Source organism: Artibeus jamaicensis, unplaced genomic scaffold, assembly GCF_021234435.1.
Source record: "Artibeus jamaicensis isolate MK-2021 breed Jamaican fruit bat unplaced genomic scaffold, CSHL_Jam_final contig_787, whole genome shotgun sequence".
NCBI lineage: Eukaryota > Metazoa > Chordata > Mammalia > Chiroptera > Phyllostomidae > Artibeus > Artibeus jamaicensis.
The window spans coordinates 1,254,230-1,276,911 of NW_026521972.1; the positions used below are offsets into that span (position 1 = coordinate 1,254,230).

A 22,682-nucleotide genomic window follows, 5' to 3' on the forward strand; every position below is an offset into this window, starting at 1 on the left:
AACTTAAGACTATTATCAACTGATGATGGAACAGATTGGTAAAGTAAAAAGAGAAAACACTTTAATAACCTTTCACTATTAATGTTTGTGAACCAATAATAGTACTTCACTTAAAAACATGTTAATAAAACAGTCAAAGCCATCATAAGATCAGAAACCCATTAAAGTTCATTTTATTTATTGTCTTTGAAAAAATATATAATTAATCACTTTTAAAAAAACAAACAAAAAATATACAGCTTCTTTACAATTTCTAGTGAGTGAGTAAAAGGAGTCCATACTGTTTCTATTGATAGTACATTCTGCAGTCAAAACAGATTCCTCTCTATTTAGGGGGAGAAACTGTACATAAAATAATGATAATCTCAATTTGCCTATATTATTATGGTAACTAGTTACATTTTATCATTGAAGAAAGTAAGGCAACTCTGAACAAAAATAAAACATGTGAAATAAATAATATATATTTGAAAAGTAATTATATTACTTCTCTGAAGTACTTATATGAGTAGTAGTTTTAAAAATAATTATATTACTTTTAAAATAATAGAGATATAAGCCTACATTTTAAAAAGAAATAAGCACTGGCATTTTCATAGCATCTGTTACTGCGATCTCATTGCATTTTATATTCTGTTTTAACCCTACAACATTTCTGTGAAGAAGGAAGTTACTATCTTCTACTATCTTCTCTGAAGGTAGTAACTGTGAGACAGTTACTATCTGTCTCACTTGACAAGAGGTAAAGGGGATCCAGTATCCTCCAGCTACTTAGCAGCATTACCGAAAGGAGAAGAAAGATTCCCACCATTATTGTTGCTTCTGCATCTTGTTAATTCCCTAGTCAGAATCACTAATGATTAATTATGTTCTGCTTAGCCTATCTTTTTTGCAAATAAATTAATATATTAAACTCCCTACCACCTAGAAAATGAACATTCTGTTTACATAAGATGATGCAACCAGAGTGTCAAAGAAAAAGCGCACCCCAGGAGTCACTAATGAAATTCTTCACTCCGAACCCTTGTGTAAATACCAACTTAATTAAGAGAACTGAATGCTCAATATTAGAGCAATGGATCTGCCCATTTCATATGTACACTTTTGAGATAATATTGAAATATGAAGGTATCAGTTTTAATAAGTTTAACTTATGAAATCACGATGGTGAGTCACAGCCAGGGAGTGCTATCGTGATGCCTTAGCAGACTGATTTTACTTTCAAAAATAAAGTTCCAGGTTAAAAGAAAAGTTACTCCAAAAACTTTTGAGAATGTTTGCATGCTCTGGACTAACATAGTAGAAATCCAGACAGAATTTCCATTCGGAAGGAAGCTTTATAACAACCAGGAGACACGCCTCATTTCAATTGTTTTAGCTAACTAGAGAGATACAATAATCTCTGTTATTGAAAACTCTGGATTCCCTGATATCCTTCATTATCAGAAGATAACTGGAGAGAAGGGAATTGAGGAGAAGGGAAGTATGGAGCAAAGTCACACAGTGTGGGATGCAAATGAATATTTCAAAATGAATACATGTACTGTGAACACTTAAGGAATATCCACTGTTCCTTATAAGATCAGCCTGGGAGGCTGAGAGAGCACCCAGAAAAGCTGTAGCAAAGACCCAACATTACACCTAGGAAGGAAAGGAGCGGGGAAGAAAATCTAATGAGAAGCCTGGGATTAGTGATGGCCAGAGGCTGCAACAGTCTATGCCTCCAGCCATGGACAGGAGAATAAAACACACAGCTCTAAACACCCTGGGCCCCAGGGCTAGGACTAGGGTGAGGTATAAAATATCCTAGGGCACAAAATTTCACGAGCTACTCTCACTCTGACCCTCAGACACAGCAGCCTCCTAAAATGCTGCAGCCACAGCACATCATTTGCCTCACCTAAATCCAGATTCTGCTGGCTCCTTGACTCACCTGTCCCCGAGAGAGAGAGAGAGAGAGAGAGAGAGAGAGAGAGAGAGAGAGAGAGAGATGTATTCGAAATGAGGGGGCACTCTTTCAAAATATAGCCTTCACGCCTGTTTCCAATACTAAATATGTTCTAATTAGAGATAAGTTACTGAAGACTTAAGTGGAAATAACACCATCCACTACCTCTTTTGTAATAAAGAGGAAGTTATGAGAAAATTTTTGGATTTCTAAAGAGAAAGGGGAAAGTGTAAACAAAACTGTGCACAAAGGAGGCAACAATTCCTTCCAAAGGTGATAATTTGCTTAGATCATCACTGGTTGTTGGCCAGGGTTGAGCAGGAGTAGTAACTGCGGATTCTGACATCTTTGTGGAGTTTGTTTTAACGCAAGTTTTTGTAGACTCAGAAGCCCAAACAGTAGTTTCTACTCACCAGTTTATTTTTAGAAAACTTTTTCATGAAGCAGACTCTTATTACTATAGAACTCATTCATTTAGAATATCTGATCATTTGGATATTGAACAAAATTACATATATCTTCATCAAGAAACATTTATCAACAAATTAAATTAAAAAGATAGTTGTTGGTCAATGTTTCCAGAACTTAAAACTCGTTTTTAAGAAGAGTAAGACCACTTGAATTTTTTGAAAATATTATCTATTCATTAATAGACATAAGAGGATTAGCCCATGCATTTGCCAGCATAGTAACTGAAGGAATGTGTGTGCTTAAAAGTAATAAATGTCTTTTAAAATAGCTATAACTCAGATTGTTAAAAAATGCAGGGATCTTTTTCTATTCTTCTTAATTTATACAGATTAAAGTATATAAATACAGTATCCATTTTGTGTTCATTTATCTTTAATATACTTTTTAGACATAGCTCTTACAAGGACAGTATTCAACTAATTCATATCGGTCGGGCACAGCCAGTTGTCGCCCACTATTGGTGTGTGCCCTTCCACTGTGACACAGTTGGTATACGGCCACTCAGCTCATAACCCTATGAGTTCTGACCTTTGGAATGTGAGCATGATGTCTTATCCCTTTTTTAAACCCTCACCTGAGAATATGTTTATTGATTTAGTTTTATTTTAAAATAGTGTATTTATTTATTTTTAGGGACAATGGGAGAGAAGGAGAAAGAAAGGGAGAGAAATATCAAGGTGACAGAGGATGAGAGAGAAACATCCATCAGGTGCCTCTTGCATACACCCCTACTGGGCAGCGAACCTGCAACCCAGGCATGTGCCCTGATGGGGAATAGAACAGGTAACCTTTGACTCTGCAGGGTGACCCTCAACCAAATGAGCCACAGCAGTCAGGACTATTGATTGATTTTAGAGCAAGTGGGAAGGAGAGAGAAACATTCATGTGAGAGAGAAACGTTGATGCGAGAGAGAAACATCAATCGGTTGCCTTCCATACATGCCCTGACCAGGGATCAAACCCACAAAATAGGTATGTGCCCTGGCCTGGAATTGAACCTGCAACATTTTGGTGTGTGGGACAATGCTCCAACCAACTGAGCCACTCAACTAGGGCCAAATGTCTTACCCTGAAAGCGACTGGGTATCTGCTTCTCTGGTCTCTTTCCCTGGACAGCAGGCTAAAAAATAACAGCAACTGAAGGAATCACCTGGGACCCAGGGATGGAAGCCACACACTGTGCATAGGAGAGCAGCTGATCCTAAGCTGCTCACCACTAGCAGGTGACATGAGAAAAAAGCACAGTATATGGTTGTCTTATCTCTTTGTTACACTGGCTTGGCCTGTACCCCAACTAATAAATATAGTACCCTCAACTGTACAACAACTGAATGACCTTTCTTGAGTTTTGTTTACAGGTCAATAAATATTTTACATGGATTATGTCATCAATCTTAACAACTCATTGAGCTGAAACATCTTGGCCAGATCAGAAAGCTATCAACTGGAAGAAAATAAATATATTTTCTTCAGGTGAAAGACCATAAAGACAAAACCAAGAAAAATGATTTTTTGTACTATTTCCAGCAATCCTTTCAATGATATACACACACAAAAAAAGGCATTTCTGTGCATACCAACAGCAATAGAAGACTTTACATTCTGCATGTAAATTTTCACTTTAGAATTCCCTTCTATACTGTCTTTTACTAAAGTAATTCAAGTGACATGTTCATGAGTAAATAATTGGTAGCAGAATTTTGGTTTCATCTAATTTATATTTTGTATTAAAAGAGCAGCAGCACATTATGCTAAGTGAATAAGTGAGTCAGAGAAAGACAAATACAATGTGATTTCACCCATATGTAAAATCTAATGAACAAGCTGAACTAACAAGCAAAACAGAGGCAGACTTATAAATAGTACGCAAGATGACAGCTAAGGCAGGGGCGCAGAAGGTTCAGTGGTGGAGGGACTGTGCAAAAAGGAAAAAGGACTCATGGACACAGACAACAGGATGGTGTTTGTGGGGAGAGAGGTAGATAAGGGGACTAAATGGTAATAGAAAAAATTCAATCAAAAAATGTAAAATAAATAATAAAAGAGCAGTAGAATAACCATCTTGACCACTTACCTAATCAGGGATCTGCTTACCTTCTCAAAATACAAGTAGCAATATAAAAATGTAATATATTAATTTATATTCTAAAGCATAACAAGGGTTTTTTTAATTTTGGAATTACATCCAATTTAGTAGTTATGTAGCTTAGACCAAAAATTTAATCTTGCAATTGCTTTATGCATATTAAAGATGATGATGTTCACTTCACAAGGTGCTCTGGGAATTAATAAGATAATGAACACAAAGTGTTTAATATAGTTCTTGAATTAATGAAAAATTAAGTCCTTCAGTTGTATTTAAAAGGTTCTAATGTATTAAATTCACTAAGTAAAATCATAATACATTATTATTTCTTTCCCCCAATTTTATTTTTTCTTCTCTGAATTATTTCATTTACTTACCACCTGAGCATATGCAGTTAATGGACATGTCACCTTCCAATTAATGATCCGATAATGAAATAATTCGCTAAGACATATCTTATGGGACTACAACAAACTAAAAAGTTTTTGCACAGCACAGAAAAACAACAACAAAATAAAAAGACATGCCACAGAACTGGAGAACATATGCCAAGATATCTGATAAGGGGTTAGTATCCAAAATTTATATAGAACTTACAAAACTCAACACTAAAAAACCAAAAAACCCAATTAAAAAAGGAGCAAAGAACCTGAATAGACACTTCTCCAAAGAGGACATACAGATGGCTGATAAGATATATGAAAAGATGCTCAATGTCACTATCAGAGAAATGCAAATTAAAACTATAATGAGATGACATCTCGCACCTGTCAGAATGGCTATCATCAATAAATCAACAAACAACAAGTGCTGGCGAGGATGTGGAGAAAGGGGAACCCTTTTGCACTACTGGTGGGAATACAGACTATTACAGCCACTGTGGAAAGCAGTATGGAGATACCTACTTTCCACAATAAAATAATAAAATGGATCTGCTTTTTGACCTAGTGATCTCACTTTTGAGAATATATTGGAAGGAACCCAAAACACTAATTGGAAAGAACATAAGCACCCCTATGTTTATTGCAGCATTATTTACAATCACCAAGATATAAAAGCAGCCCAAGTGTCCATCAGCAGGTGAGTAGCTAAAACAACCATGGGACATTTACACAATGGAATACTACTGGGCCATAATAAAGAAGAAAGTTTTACCTTTTGGGACCTGAAGGTCCTTATGCTAAGTAAATAAGCCAGTCAGAGAAAGACAAATACCATACTATTTCACTGATATGTGGAATATTATGAAAAAACTGAACTAACAAGGAAAATAGAGACAGACTTGTAGAGAGCAGGATCATAGCTAAAGTGGTCGAAGTGGGGGGCAGTTAGGGAATGGAGGGATTGAGCAAAAAGGACTCATGAGTGTGGTGATTGCAGGGGGAGAGGCATATAAGGTGACTAAATGGTAGTAAACAATAATAAAAATTAAAAAGGAAAGAAAAACACAGAATTCAAATGCATCAGAGTAATATCACCACTTAAGCCTATTCATGCTGGATCTTTAACAGAAGTTAGGCAGATAACTACAAATTTCTCATCAGCAAACTTAAAGTATTGAATTCATATAACAATATCTATCAACTTTCTTTGAGCTGATATCTTACAGTGCCATAAAGCAATTTTTATTAAATTGCAAAGATGTCTTATTTCAGTTATGTTGCTTCATTACAGCTGCTTATGATCACTCAAGTAAAATGCTAGTTGTATCCTGCAATGTTAGTAAAAACAATCACAGTAAATGAATTACCATCATTTCCACAACATTGAATTTCAAATCAGGACCCTGTTAAGTTCTTCCATTCATTCGACTTTTGGTCCTCATCATGTATCCAGGCCTCCCAATCTCATCTCCAAGTTCACCCTCAACCCTGGCATCCTTCAGCCAGTCTCTGCTTTAAATTCCCATAGCCAAAAATAAAGTCATCTCTGACAGGTGTATCGGCTTCTGGCATGAACCATATCTCTAGACAAAAGCAGAGAGGCATATATGGATCATCTATCTATATAAAATGACACACTTCGTGTACCCCAATGCCTAAATTATTTTCCAATAATGAATTCTATTCTAGCTCTCACCTGTCCTTTGTTATATGTACATATATATACTTCTTTCATTGTACCTTTTTCTGTCACTGTAATTAAATGTATGTCTGAGAAACAAAAAAACTGTGGGGATTTTCTTTCATCCTCTCCATTCTATTTTGTTATCCATATTCAGACAAAGTCATTTATTCATTTAACAATTTTATACTCTTCATAGTAATCTATACTTCATAAAACATAGTGGAAATCAGGTGAGACTTTTTTTTCTTAAGGATTCGCTGTGAAGAGCAGATTCAGTGAGAGAGAGTTCAGATATTTACACCAAAAGTAAAAATGAGGTCAGCCAACAAAGTGGTTTCTGAGGCTGCAGAAATACTGGAGGAGTGAAGGCACACTCCCAGAACAGTTTATTTTTAATCTCAATCTGTCAATAAAAAGAGCCATACAGCTTCTAACCAGAACTTGTCAATTCTCATTACTTTTTTTCTCATTACATAAATTCTATCAGCTTCATAGAGGTTTACTTACTATCTTACGCACTTTCATATTCTTATGCATTTCACCACAATAAATCATTGCGGATCTCAAGCACCAGCTCACAGGGGCCTTCAGGCCTCTTTGCAGCCACACAGTAGAAATTATTGATCAGCAGAGTGTCAGTCGCCTGGGGAGAGGCACTGGGTCTCTGTCAACCTTTGGTGGCCTGCACAGTGACTGGGACAGATTATGTGTTGACCAGAACTACATTTGATCATCACTATTCCCAAGAAACGCCTTTCATTTCCAAATACATCCATCTCACACATATTTAAGTTTGTTCAACATACTGTTAAATTGAAACCTAAAATTGTTTTGTAAACAGTTTCTGGAATATTTTTTCAAGTATTTGCTTAATTCATAAGATTCTCTTATGAATTTCTATTAAACCATAAGGTAACCGTACATACCAGTTCCCCTCAGAGACAAATAGTCACACATAAATATCCAGGTAATAAGTAATATGATGTTATACATGAAACTGCTTTCCTACATCACACCACATTTCTTGGAAAATACAAGGCCTCACTGCATCACTAAGAACACAAGAGAAAAGTACTTTCAAATTGTTACAATACATTCCTTACAGAGACTCTTGACATTTAATTCTTAATAAGTCTAATAAAACCTACAATGTGAATGTTCTTACCCAAGTAAAATAACCTATTGAAGATTACATATAAATATTTATGTAAGGTTATCATTTTCAAAAATCATTTGAGTGACTTTCATAGCCACTGCATACATAAGAAAAACCATAGTTTGCAGTGACTTTTTTTCTTACACCAAAGTCTTCCTTACCCATCTCAGTGACTCACTCTAGTCTCCAGACACAGTTGTAAACACTTTTCAATTCTTGTTTAAAGTAAAATCTACCCTCCAAGAGTCAAGAAGTGTTCTTACTGAGGGTACTGAAAAGAATTCATCACAGTACTTAAGTCACTGCAATGTGAGAGATTATAAAATACAGTCTGAAGAATGGAAACCTGACATCCCCTTTGAACTTTAGGGGGGGTCTAAGTATCACATGGAAGTGAGGGCTGTTTGTAAACTGGAAAGTGTTTGTGGTGAGAAAGCTTTGTTAACTGTTGGCGATGCTGCATCCTCTTCACAATGACAAGCCGTACCAAGGGTCTCTCTCAGAATGTCACTATCAGATCCACACGAAAAACCGTATCTTATTTATAATATGGCAATACAGCTTCCTAGAAGTTAGAACTGCATTCAAATTAAAGAAAAGATTAAGCTCATGTGGGTTCTACTCACATCAACCAGCTGACTGACTCCACTTGCTGTTTTCGCCAGTGTGACAAGGTCTTCTTGCATCTTATCCACCCATGACTTGATCCTGCAGAAATTAGAGAAGAGCATTATTCTATCATCTCTGCAGCAAATTAACACAGCGATTCTACATAAGTGCAAATAATTAATTAAAGTTCCTTTAAATCTTTTTTCTCCTTCCTAGCTCCCATTATGTTTACCCTCCCAATTCCATTTACAAATTATAAAGCAGAAACTTTAGTGTAAACCCTCTTAAAATGCTGAAATAGCCCCAGATCAAAGAGAGAAAAATGACGCGAATGCTTTGTCTAATACGAGGGTAAAATTTGATTAAATTTTATGAAAACTCCATTTAAAATTATTAAATAGAATATTCTAAACTAAACTTTATTCTTTATAAGTCTTCTGAATATAGTGCTAAGGGTGTGCTAACTGTAGAACATTTTTTTAAATGTAATGAGAAATATTTTAAGTATCTCCTAATTTCAATACATAGGGATAACCACTCTTAACATTTAATGCATTCCCATTTTGTCTTTTAAAATCATTTCACATGGTTAAAAGCAAGTTATGTATAATTTATGTATCTTATCTTTTCCTTAAGTCATATGATAAATACTCCCATGCCATTATAAGTATCTTATAAACATTTTATTTTAATGGCCACTTAATATTCCATTATCTCCAGATCTCATAATATACTTGACCATCCTTCTGTTTTACAAAAGATATTTAGGATATCATCAGCTTTTAACCATTACAAATTATACTGCAACAAATATCTTAGTGCATAAAACTTGAAAGTATTTCATTTCCTTAGCTAGACTCTTAGATTTAGAATTACTGGATCAAAACTTAAGTTTTAAAGGAATAGTTCTGAGCATTAACATTGTGATTGAAGGATTAACGCAATGGAAATCTTACAATACAAGCAATGGATGCTGGGACATTTTAGAAAAGCCTAAGTCAATGGTCTCCCTTACTTTTTCTCGGTATTGGAGACATCATCGAATACCACACAATTTCCCCCATTTGGATCAATGTAATTTAATTTGCAACCCCTTCATATATTTCATTTATTCATCATCATGTTATAAAAATACCTAAATTGTATATTCTTTTCTTTTTTTATTATTCAATTATGGGTATCCCAATCTTTCTCTTGTTGGTCTTCCCTACCCAGCCCACCACCTCCACACCCCCCCTGCTGTCCATGTGTATAATCTTTTCTGCTCATGCAAATAAAAAGAAAACACTGGTAAGAATGACAGATTATATTTGAATTTGAAATTCTCTCTGCATATATATATATGCAGATGCATATATATATGCATCTATATGTTGCTTATTTGTCCTACTTCTTTAAATTTTATTAATACTAAATGTTTTATAAAGTGCTGTTTTATAAAGAAAAGTATATTTTGTGTTTCACAAGTGTTTGAATCATAGATATTTAACTGTATTGATCTTCCTTTCCTTATATAGATAAGCGTTTCAATTGTACTATAAGGCTGCCAATTTTTTAAGATGAATTTAAATGTAACAAAATAAAAAATTAAGTGTGGGAAGAAGTATAACATGGAAAAGGGATTCAAATTAAGTATAGGAGGACACATAAATAATGATAAGCTGATAAACTAAAGAGGAAGAACCAAAACTGAAAGTCATAAAAAGGATGAAATGCCTTAAACAAAAACACAGAGGCTTGATTTACATGTAAAATGAACTAGTTAGTAAAGGAAATACATAAAAGCTAGGGATACTTTCACACAAATGAAAATTAAAAAGAATATTTATTGAACCATGCTGTATGAATATGATAAAAAGAAGATAAATCAATATCAAGAAACAAAAATAAATGGGAGGAGACTATAAAGCAAAGAGAAATTCAAACTCACTAAAATGAATGCTACATACCATATTATTCTAATATTAGACTGTGCTGCTTAGGAACTGGTGCATATATTTGATACACAGTATAAATACTAATATTCTTAATATTACTATTAGATAAATATAGACGTCCCCCCTTTTTACATGTAAAACAGTAAATGACAGTAGGAAATGGGTAGGGGCAAATAGTGCCCCTGACACTATTTTCTAATTCAGATCAGACTACTCATTTCTCCAAGAGGTTACTGAACAAGTCCCAGAACCCAAGGAAAATGAGCCATCTCTTCTCAAATATACCTCCCAGCATTGACAAAGGGTAAAAAGTGTTACACATCTTATACATCCCTGTAGCTGGGGAACTGAGACAAAGAGTATACATGTAAAAACAGTAACTTATCTCATGCCTGAGTTCTGACTTATGCTAAAATGATCTAGAACTTGCATTCTAACCCGACAACTGAGCATACTGTCACCGCCAGTGTTCACTGAGGTGAACCTGTTTTGGCTGAGAAGCAATTCAGGACCCTTTCAGTCTTCTCTGCCCCAAGGACAAGTTATCAAGATCACTTTGTAGGAGCAAGGGCTGTTTTTCATATATATGACATGCTAGCTGGTTTTCCTCTGCCTTCCAAATCTGGAATTAGAAGAACATAATGACAAGGAAATAAGCAAAGACCCCATTCATCATAAAAGTGGGACCTTACACAAGGGAAAATACTCATATGTGCAAATCCTTTATCAATTTTTCTCTCTCTAGGTAAATTGTCAAGCACATATTTATAATCACTAAGTGCTATTTAATAAAATGTGTCCAAAATATACTATAAAATTTGGGAGACAGTTACAAAGGATATATAGCCCTTTCCTGAATAAGAAAACAATATAGCACTCAAGGAGGAATAACTTGTGCTTTTCTCTTTGTTAACCCATTCATCCAGTATTAGTATTTGCTGAAGATATTGAAAACTGGAATGCATAAATGAGTTATTTTTGCCTTACAGTTTCATTGGGATTAAAACTGGGTTTTGGAAGAAAAGAGGCAAATAACAAGAACATATGGTGGTGAATAGGGGGAGAAAAGTCACTTTCTCAGACTTAAATTCTTGACTGATATCCTATAACAAAAGAGAGATGAACAAGTGAAAAACACACTAACTTATTTAGTATGTTTTGTATGCCACAGGAGCCTTCATGAGGAAATAAAAGCCAAAAACATGGTTAAACCTGAGTGCTCTTATGCTAGGTTTGATAGCGAATGGAAAGTTGTAAATGAATAGGACAGGTCAAAGGGTCTGAGCTGTGTGTAGTAAATTAAGAGAAACTTATCCAAACCTGTGCATTCAGATTCCGTTCTCTATCCCTTGTCTTTGGAGATAAAGATGTTCCTTTCCTCCGAGTATGGGGAGTGCAACTCTCCCAAGAGGAAAGGTCACAGTGTGAATCCTCAGATTCTTTGAACTTAAAATATTCAACATGTCAAGCTGTTATAATTTGAGGTACTGTATCCTGTATCCACATCAGGAACCAGCCAGCAGTCACTTAAGTTTTAGTAGGTAAAAATATAAGAAGCAGATAGGGGAGGTTTTCTAGAAGTGAGATTTGAAAGACAAGTGGAATTTGACAAAATTGAGGAGAAAAGGAAGGAATACTAAAGGCAGTGGAAATGTGAAACATGGCATATTCAGAAACTGCAAGCAGTTTGAATGGTTGGAGTCCAAGGCTGGATAAACCAATTGTATGGAATGGGGGCGAGAATGGTAGAGAAGAAATTCAGGCAGACAGATGGGCCCAAACAAGGGACTTAAATAACATTCTGAAGCATTTAGACTGTACTCTCAAAATAATAAAGAGATAATGGAAAATGTGAAGTTGGAGAGTTATAACATCAACTGCACATATATGAATATGATAAAATAATTTCTGACAGCCAAGTAGATGGTGTCTTAAAGGGAGAATAGAAAGAGAGAACAGAGGGTCTAGATAAGAGTAAAACATGGGCATTCAAACCAGCACAGTAGTAGTGGGAAAAGGAGGAGGGGCCAAGTAGAAGAAACTAGGTCAAAAACATTGTGAGGTATGGCCAACTGGAGTCTGTGCACTATTGGATATAGATGGTGAATGGAACAAAGAACTTGTAGATAATTAATGAAGTTCCTCGGTCAGACAATAATCCGAGATTTTCATATAGAGAGTACCACAGGAAGAACAATTTAGAAACATTGGTAAGTTTTTTTGTTGGCTCAATTAGAGATGTTTTTGAGAGGTTCATGTGTAGATACCCAACAGGCGATTTAATATACACAGGCTTGGAGCTCTCAGAAGAGACGTTTCCATCAAATTTAAAGAGTTGGTAGTTAGAATGTATATAAAGGATATAGGTATATCAATGTATGCTTCCCAAAGGAGCGCATACCTGGGAGGAAGGACACACACAATAGCTAGAACTCTTCGAGATAACGTGTGACAATATAATAGAGAAACTGAGCAGCGGCAAGAGAGAGGGAAACCCAAAAGCAATGGTATCGCCAAAGCCAGAGAAGGCAAAAGTTTAGAGACGGGAAGTAACTATAGTCATCAAATACAGTGACAAAAATTCATCCATCTTATGTGTGAGATAGAGAGAAACCGTATGAAACTTAGAAAAAATCACCAACAGGGTTTATTGCTCCTGTTTGCTTTTTTATATAGGCATGTTTCTGTGTAAAAGGGAAAGGGAAGCAGAGATAGAGACATCATAGATTCAGGTAATTTTTGATAGAGTGAGGTCCTTCAAAAGACTCTAGATTCCTTAGGCTTCTTCTTGCTCATCCCCGAATATCAGGGGCAGTGTGGGGTGGTGAGGGGAGGATGAATAAAGAAATAAGCAAAAACACAGGAGAAACTTAATCCTTGGCTTGGGAGAATTACTTTTTCATGAGATTGGAGAAAAAACATAAAAGATTTAGGTACATGGAAATAACTAGAATGACCAGATCAAAAGTTGAGACAGTTCTACTCAGTGGTCTTGATTTACTTTGTAATGAAAGGAGACCGTCATCCGTTTAGAGATAGATAGTGAGTATTAAGGAAGGGTAGTTGAAAGGAAGTTGGAGGTTTGTGGCTGGCGGTCATTGCAGGACATGCCCTGGGCTGGAGGTCATCAGTTTTCATTGGTACTAATCCGCACAGTTGTGTGAATTTCTTCAGGAGTCCTAAGCTGAAGAGGGCAGGATCCGAGAAAAAGGACATTCAGATGAACATGGCGCAGATGCCAGCAGGTGGGCAAGGACAGGGGAAAGAGAACCGAAGGTCTTGAAAATTTCAAGATCTCTACTTATTCTAAATAAAGCCTGCTGAAAATATCCATTGAAATGTTATAGCATTTTATTCATAAACCATGCTTATTGTATAAACCCTTTTCGAATGGAACCAAATATCCTAATACAATATTTCTAGGAAAATGGGAAAACACTGTATTGACATTCCCAATTTTCATCATTTTTTTTTACATTTTCAGCCTAACAATCTTATAAAAGAATATGCTGAAAGACTAAATGAAGAAAATTTCCTAAATACACATGGCCTTCCCTAGATGTCTTGAAACAATATATAATTTTTTAAGAAAATATTCCTAAAATCACTGTAAAATCACATGGATTGCTCTCAGGAAGTTTAAGAGTCTGTTTGAAAACACTTCTTTTAGGAATAGGTATGTATTACAATACCTGACCAGCTCAAAAACAATGCACCCGTGTATATCTGGTTATACAGCTACGGTAGAACTTGACTAGTAGATATAATGTTCTAGGAGGATTTTCAAACTTGTGAGGTTAGGAACACACTTACTCTGTTAGAAATATACCATATTTTTCCGACTATAAGATGCACTACCCCCCCCAAACTTGGGAGGAAAATGGGGGTGCATCTTATAGTCTGAATGTAGCTAACTGGGCTCACTGTGTGTTGGGGGCAGGGCAGCAGTGGAGCGGCATCACAGGTTATTAAATATCTTACCACTTTTTTTGCTTCAAAATTTTTTTGCCTATTTTCCTCCTCTAAACCCTACATGTCTTACAATCCGGTGTATCTTATAGTCTTAAAAATACAGTAACTGCCTGGTCTCTAGTGTGAAGTGGTAACAGAGGTCTCAACATTATGAAGACAGAACTAGAGCCTGGCACATAGGAGAGAAGGAACAAGTATTTGTGGAAGACAATGATGCGAGTCTTCAGACGCCGGGCATGTCGTCAGCGCACACATGCCACAGAACTTTTTACTGCTGCCATGTTTCCACTGCCTCTTGTAACCCTGTGTTCCTTTAGTTTCTGTACCTGTGACCCTATACCTGGTCTCTCTTCTATATTATCATTTGCCTCCTTGGTTCACATTCTCCTGAGATCAAATACAACTGTCAACACATGTGCCCATTTCCTCTTTCTCCTTCCTCTCCTCTCTTCATGAGTATTCCTTCAAAACCTCAGCACTTGAACTACCCAATCCCATGGCTTCAACTATCACCTTTACACACATAACCGTCATAGTTGAGCTCCAGTGCCACCTACAATTTGCTACATTATTTTTTTATTTCCCACCATTCTTCTTCAAACTATCTACAAAACTAAAGTCAGTATCTTCCCTTCATATACAACCAACCCTTGTGTCTCTTCTCACCATTGGCAAACCATAGCCTCAGTCACCAGGTTCACCGTCATCAATGTCTCCATCATACCCCACCTCCAATCTTTTGTTAAACAATAGTGCCTCGGCATTTCCCCCATACACAGCTGACAGCTAAATACAAGGAAGCTTATTTTATGCCAAACTCCAGCCAGAGGATTTATATACACTCTCATTTAGTCATCATAAAAACCAGTGTTTACTTTTTACAGATGAGAAAAATGAAAGTTTAAAAAAACAACCCAACTTTCTATCCTCTTGTTCTCTAAGACCTTTAACTTCAACTAACCCACACAGTTCCATGTGTGCTGACTGTCCACATTGACTTTCCACATTGTTTTTGTTCTATAACCTGTCTCTAAAATTATCCACCTTCATTCTGAATAAATTCCACAAATACTCTAATATCACCTTTGATAACCTGCCAAATTAAAAATATTCTCTTCTAGCCACTAAACTCTGGAGCACCTTAATTGTGTGCTCTGTGGTTATTTTCCTACACACTTTCATGAGTAGCTGGACATACTTCTACTCTTATTTATCACTGAATCCTCAAAATTTTTATTACACTGGCTTGTATATAGTAGGCTGACAAGTGTTTGTTGAACACTCAGAAAATATATTGAAATGAAATTGCATTATTGATTTTTGAATCAAAATTTTATTTGAGTAAGTGATTTATGTATTAAATTCCTTCTCCCCATAATCCACATCAGAAAAAAATGAGCTAATGGACCCATGCATCTGCAACAGCCCCTATTTTTCAACAAGTAGCAGACTTTCAAAATAAAACTTAATACTTTAAAGGAATTAGTAAATCTCTGGAGTGTACACCTTATAATTCCAAATCTTTCAAGTGGATATTCAATGTCATTCAAAAAACAGTACCTTGTAATCCTTCTCTGCCCCTGTAATAACTCATACAGGGGTTGAGGAGCAGTATGTTTTCAACTGTTTAAAAATGTCTGCAGATGCACTGTAATCTGGAGAATTCACTGAGGTCTCTAAATATTTTAGTGAATAATTGAGATCATTTTTATATCCTCTACTTCACTTTATTGTACAGAAACAGCCCACATTTTAAACGCTAACCTATAAAATATTCAAGTTTTCACTAAATTTGAATGAAAACTACTTGCCATGCAATTATTGTTCCTTTTCAGGTTGGATTTGCCTGTGATGTGGTTTTTGAACAGTAGTGCATAGTTCAGGAACTATTTTGTAAAGCATTATGGTAATCCATTTCATTCTGCATGCACTTGAGGAACAGCAAATGCAGAACAGCACCAATTAACACCCAGTTTAATCTGTTGAGAAGTATAACAGTTGAGTACAAAGTGTCAAGTCTGCACAGCTACCTATTTAATGCTTTAAATGCTACAAGGAGATTTTCTTTTTTTACTGCTTGGAACAATGGAACCAAAGTTATAGCCAAGACTATTATCTAACTGTCCTTACTTCCTATATTTGATGTGCTAAATCCCCTGAAAAGGAGACTAATGTGTCTAAATCTACTGCTATTAGTAAGGAGAGAGTATTAAAACAGACATCTTCCTTCCACAGCCTTCTTGAATTATCCAACTAGCAATTAGAGACCAGAGCAAAAAAAAAAAAGGGGGGGGGGAGACAAAGGGAGAAGGCAGAGGAAGACGGCTGTTATAATCAAGGATTCAGAGGAGGAGGAGTGGGAGAGAAGCCTTTACAGCCCCTGTCCTAAGGCAAGGCTTGGCCAATGCCACAATTTTAAGAAATAATTTTATTTTTAACCCAAAGAAACAGGCATAGCTACTATGCCCCTGAATCTGGGAAAAACTATCACAAGCTCTAACAAACTATTTCAATTGTATTCAAATATAAACAACTTGTTCATATATTTGAATAAAATTATATATTTCAAAAGTGTTCTACTTGCTATAAATATCACACCAACGCCAAACTGCTCCTATTTTTGTTATATAATAAACCACCCACGGTGTTCCTGGAGTTGGGCAAAAATTACATAAGTAAGCCAAAGATTTAGATAACCTAGACACACTGTTTTGCTAAATATGCATTTCTTATGGAAAACCGTACCATGGAATATGATTGTGTGTGTGTGTAAAAAGAGTGCTCAATATTACATAAGTCTGGGATTGTTTGTGAAATGGGTATCATGCCAGGAGTTAGTTCCTGAAATTATTAGCAATTCAAGCCCTCATCAATAAACTGCTGTTCTATTTTTAGAACGCTATTTCAACTGGTGAAAAGCTTTAGAATTCCTTTTTTTTCCTAGAGTCAATCTAGTAAGCGATGTAAAAAGGGATCTGATTTTTTACTAATCACAGTGTAAAGGTAAAGTGCTTGAGAGTGGAAAAAAGGGCTTTACCATTAAAACCTGATTCATAATTTGTTCAGGTTTTGTCTGCCTTCATTTTCTGTTGGCCTTTTGCTGCTTGTGTATGTGTGTGAGTTTAACTGACTTGAAAATACACATGCTCATAATTCTCAAAAACCAAAGATTCTTTGAGATCTACTAGTCTGATATTTTGAATTTTTGTTTTATCTAAGCATTTTTCACTGTTTCTTTATTTACTTAATATATTTTGCCTCAGCTGCAGCAATTTCTTTCCAGCTTCCAAGACAACAAATGAACAATACACTCAGGGTTGGTATTAATGTTGTTCCACGGACAGCTAGCGGGGGGAGGGTTCTCATGCAGGGACTGGGTCCCTTGAGGCTCTGAGAGCTTGTTCTTTGCCCTTCCCTCGGAGTTAGTTACAACCTCCAGCAAAGGCCCTCTGTAGCCTGGTGCCAAAGGCGGTGTCCCACATGGCCACGCAACCTGCTGCTGGTGTTTCTATGAAACCAAATGAGCTGAATTTCTAATTGCTCATTACAAAACCTCCACTCACTTTATTGCAAGTCTTCCCTTTCATTGTTTATCTATATTTTTTTCACTCATTGTAGATTGTTCACAAAATTCATTTTAGCCTATTCATGGGTGTATCATTTAATGTCATGATAAACATTTCCTCATTTCCTTCCTTCTCAGAATTATTAACTGAATGTGTGGTTGCCTCTGGGTTTTCACAGTATTTTCAATACTGCAAAATATGAATACTATTATATTTGGATTCCGATTTAAATGGCCAATCCACTCTCCCCACATGGATCAGAGTCTGCTGTCAAGTCATTTTAACTGTTTTAGAAACATGTCAGTTTTGTCACTGTTTTAATCATGTTTCCTACAAGTCTGAAGTTACCTCTTTAAGTCTCTTCAGCTCACAGAAATGACCCTTCGAGTGTGTGCTTCAGGTCCTTCTTCTGGGTAATACAAATCCTCAGCTCCTCAGGAATTGTTCTTCTCTCTCAGTTTCTAAGATACATACATTGTCTGCCTTACACAATGTCACACATACTGATACTGTCTTAGGCCAGAATTATTTTCTCCAACAATCCTTAATTTCCTTGAGTGTATGGACCGCAGCTTATATAGTTCTGTATTCTGAGACTATCGGACATAGCTCTGAACACACATTTGATAATAGATAATACCTATTAAGCACCGATGTGCCCAGAGTTGTTCTAAGCATGTTATGTGAAAAAACTATTTAATACTCACAAAAATCTACCGAGGCAAATACTATTATGAGTCCCACTTCACAGATGAGGAAGCTGAGTTATAAGGAGGCTAAGTTTCTTGTCCAAGCTCACAGAGATATATTATGTGGCAGAGCTGAGTGGCTTGCCTTTAGAAGCAAGCAAAGTACACTACCTTAATAAATGCTAATTGATGGTTCTTTCTATTTTTAAAGCACCAGAGAGTCATCCTTGACTCTCCCCTCATCATGACTTAACAAATGTTGTGTTTTCTAGTCTATAGAATGGCATAGCCCTGGTTCATTGATATGAAGGAAGAAAATGACAACTACAGAAGTATTATTTTTACATGGCAAGAGAAAAGTTAGTTACAGTTAAAAAATAAGAGTTTAAGTAATTGAGAAAACTCTGGTATTTTCTTCCCTAAAAAATCTTCTTGGAGCCCTGGAAGGCATAGCTCAGTGTACTGAGCGCGGGCTGCAAACCAAAGGGTCCAAGGTTCAATTCCCAGTCAGGGCACATGCCTGAGTTATGGGCCAGGTCCCCAGTGGGGGCCATGTGAGAGGCAACCACACATTGATGTTTCTCTCTCTCTGTGTCTCCCTCCCTTCCCCTCTCTAAAACATAAATAAAATCTTTTAAAAATATTGGAAATATTCACATGATTACTTCAATGATATAATTTTTCCTCAGATTAAATTTTTTCATCAAGATTATCAAATAAACAGGAACTACCTATTTTATATACAAAACCATAAGTTTCATGGCATTCATTAACAAGACCTCCTCAATTTTGAGTGCACAACAACTAACTCATATTTTTCACAGCATGCACACACTTGACATAAAGTAGCAGGTTAGATGTACAGTCAGCCCTGATGTGTTTTAAATATAAGATATTCTAAAAGCAACATTAAATCTTTCAAATACGAATGGGAAATGTGACCATTTCGCTGACCTTCATTATTTCCATACACAGGCTCAGACACACAGACAAATGCGCAAATGTAAAAGCCTGCGCCCACCACTGCAGTGGGTGCCCCCTTGACAGACATCCCCTAACGTGATTCCTCTGACAGCTGCTTCAGAACAGAGTTTACTGAACAATCAAAAAGCCCGCGATGCAAATTTATTAACTTGCAAATTTGAAAAACAATAACTCCCTTCCTGAAGATCATCAGAAAGAAACACTACAATGACCAGAGGGGAGAGGGGAGGGAATTTCAGGGGAAAAGGGGAAGGATTCATAGGAACAAGTATAAAGGACACATGGACAACAACTAAGGGGGTGGAAATGGGAGGGAGGTGGGGAGCACGGAGGGGGTGGTAGGCTGGGATGGGAGTAAAAGACAGAAAACTGTACTTGAACAACAATTAAATAACTTTTTTTAAATAAAATAAAATTTGTTAAAAAAAAAAAAGGAGAGCCTTTCTCCAAAATTTCTATTTCTTGAGTAAGCCCATGAAATGCTGGGAAAATGAAATGAAGACTTCAAAAATGAGATGGTAAACATCTTACAGCTCAGAAAACATTACATTTTAATTGCTTTCAACCTTTTTGTCCCCGCTGACTCGTGGTTCTCGCTGACCCTCCTTGCCTGAGCAGCACACTGGCTGCCGTGGTGAGCACCCCCACTGCTCCCCGAGTGCATGGTCTGTGTGCACTGCCCAGTCCAGGCAGAGATGGCTTCTTGGATGGTAATTACAGTCAGCACCCTTCCCTGACTTGCTCAATATAAGTACAAGGCTAAGTTTTTCTTTTAAATCATTAACACGGTAAAATTAACATGAGAATTGGGTTAAAAATAAATTGATGCTTATCGAATGGTGAAAAAGTTACAATTTCAGCACTATTCAATAATTACTTGTGAAGAAGGTGAACATTGATGAAAGTTTTATATAAATGTCAAGGTAACTACAGGAAATCAGTTTTAATTTCTTGATAATAATGTCAAACATTTTTATTTGAATTAACTTTTCAAATTGTGTAATATTTGCCACTGTATAAATAACAATATTACAAATTTTGTGACCTTTTATGCATTCTTGGTGGAAAAGTAGGTCAGAATGTAGGCAATTAAACAGAGAAAATATGTCAGGGAGGAAGCACTTAAGTAGCTAAATCAAATTGAAGCACCCGTCTCATCCTCTCAGTAAATTTTTTAAATGCTGCAAAGTATTATATGATTCATGTATTTATAGTTACTTAGAAGTTACTTTTTCAAAATAAAATTTTTTTCTGGTTAAATAAATCTTTAGTAAAAGATGATTGATTCACTTTACAAACAAAAAAGAAATTAAAAAATCACAAAGTCTTAGCAATATTTTCCTTATTAGGAAGCAAGTAACAAGATGGATACTGGAACTTAAAATTATTTACAAAAATGTGAAATAAACACTTTAAAACACCATGGTAAATCTCCTATCAGAGTCTCATTTGCGTTGACATATATATCTGCCACATTTGAAATAAATTTTTGCAATCCGAAGAAAAGACTTAGAAATTGACCTCATTTGGTCATTTTAGAAAGAGGTAAGATTCATTGCACAAGCCCAACAAAAAGAGAATAGTAAGTACTTCAGCTCGAGGTCCTTGCTGTAAGATGACATGCCCATGGAACTCATCATTTTTATGAAATATGAAGGAATTATGAAGCAGCCAGTAACATGAATTAAACATCAACATTCGGAATGAATCTTTTCAGGCTTCTAATTTTTTTTACTAATAGCCATTCTATCACTGTTGCTAGTGCTTCATTTAGAGCACACCCTGATGTGGATTTCAACAAGCCGTTTTAAAACAGAGCACCCTGTACTGTAAAGTGAAATTCTAAAGATTTCTGAAGCCAGATCTGTGAATCACAGGTGACTCAGCAGCCTCCCACAAGCCTGACAGCCCATATATTCTCTCTCAAAATGTTCCCTCTGTAAAAAAGGATGCTGAATAAAATCCCATATTCCTATTCAGAAAATACAAAAGACAACCCATTAGAATCTGCACTACCTGTTTTAGGTCACCTGAAGTGATAGGAGAAAAAAAAACATTGCACATAGTATCTTGCTGTCCACAGAACTGTCTTTTCAACTATCCGTGATCTATTTCCCCCAAAGCACACAATCATCATCTCGTATCTCTTGATTACATCAGGGAAATGGTACCTTCATGGGCATTCGCATCACCTTTGAACAGTCTGTAAATTAATCTTAAACTGAGGTTACTTCTCCAAAGGTAAGAAACATTAGATTCATTTCCAGAAAATGCAAAAGAAAACAACTTGGTTCTCTAGTCCAGTTTCCTATTTAGTGGAGGTTTTCCTTACACAGTCCCCATGAAAAATTATCATGCCAATTCTCCCCAATCCTCCCAGTGATAGGCATTCATTTCCTTACCAATAACTTTTTCATTTGGGAGGTGAAACTGTTAGAAAGTTCCGAGTACAGAAGAAATCTAGATAGTTACCTTATAAAGTATCAGGTAACCATCTAAAATCAGATCTACCTCTTATATACATTTATGTATTATTGAATTTTAAATGATTTTTATCACTTTAGAATTTACAAGGTATAAATATTTCTGAAATAAAAGTATCTCCAGAAATCCAATTCCTAATACTTAGTAAAAGAGCACGCAAAATATATTTTACAATGCATGTAGCTGACTCAGATGTAGCCATCTGACTACCAGATTTTTGTTTGTCTTTATCCTTAGATTTAACCAGAATGAAAGGAGTAAATAAAAACATAGGTATGTAAAGGGTAAAGTGAGAATTGTTATTTTCTTCCTGCAATTTAAAAAAAAGCAATAATCAGCGACTAAAGGCAAGGTTAGGTGATAATGATTAGTATATCACATGAGTTTAAGAGAATATGTTCTGACCATAGGGTGGCCTGACAGCCATATACCTCCAAAGTTCTGGGACCTGGGTTTGGGGTTGAAGGGTGGGCTGGGTCTGCACTTCCAACCAGGTCTTTGGACTATGGACCGAAGGAGGATCCAACAGCCAGTGTCCAATGAGTCAAGGAAGTAGCCCACAGGAATAATAATTCAAAGAGGCAAGGCAGAAGACCATAGGAGGCCCTGGCAAGAGAACAGTACCTGGAAACAAAGATATCCAAATGCCAAAGATGGAGCAAGCCACTTCAGAACTGTGGATCAAAGAAGTGGTGAAGATTTGTGCAAAGGAC

The 22,682-nt window shown here is 36.2% G+C and overlaps 1 protein-coding gene across 5 annotated transcripts in view; it reads right to left on the reverse strand.

The window, feature by feature from the left end:
- Positions 1–22,682, reverse strand: part of CACNA2D1 (calcium voltage-gated channel auxiliary subunit alpha2delta 1) — a 461,217-nt gene that overhangs the window by 370,311 nt on the left and 68,224 nt on the right. For all 5 annotated transcript variants that reach the window (XM_037139542.2, XM_037139540.2, XM_037139541.2 and 2 more), the window contains exon 2: positions 8,355–8,436. In XM_037139542.2, the coding sequence (XP_036995437.2) occupies positions 8,355–8,436 (82 nt within the window). The remainder of the gene's footprint in view (positions 1–8,354; positions 8,437–22,682) is intronic.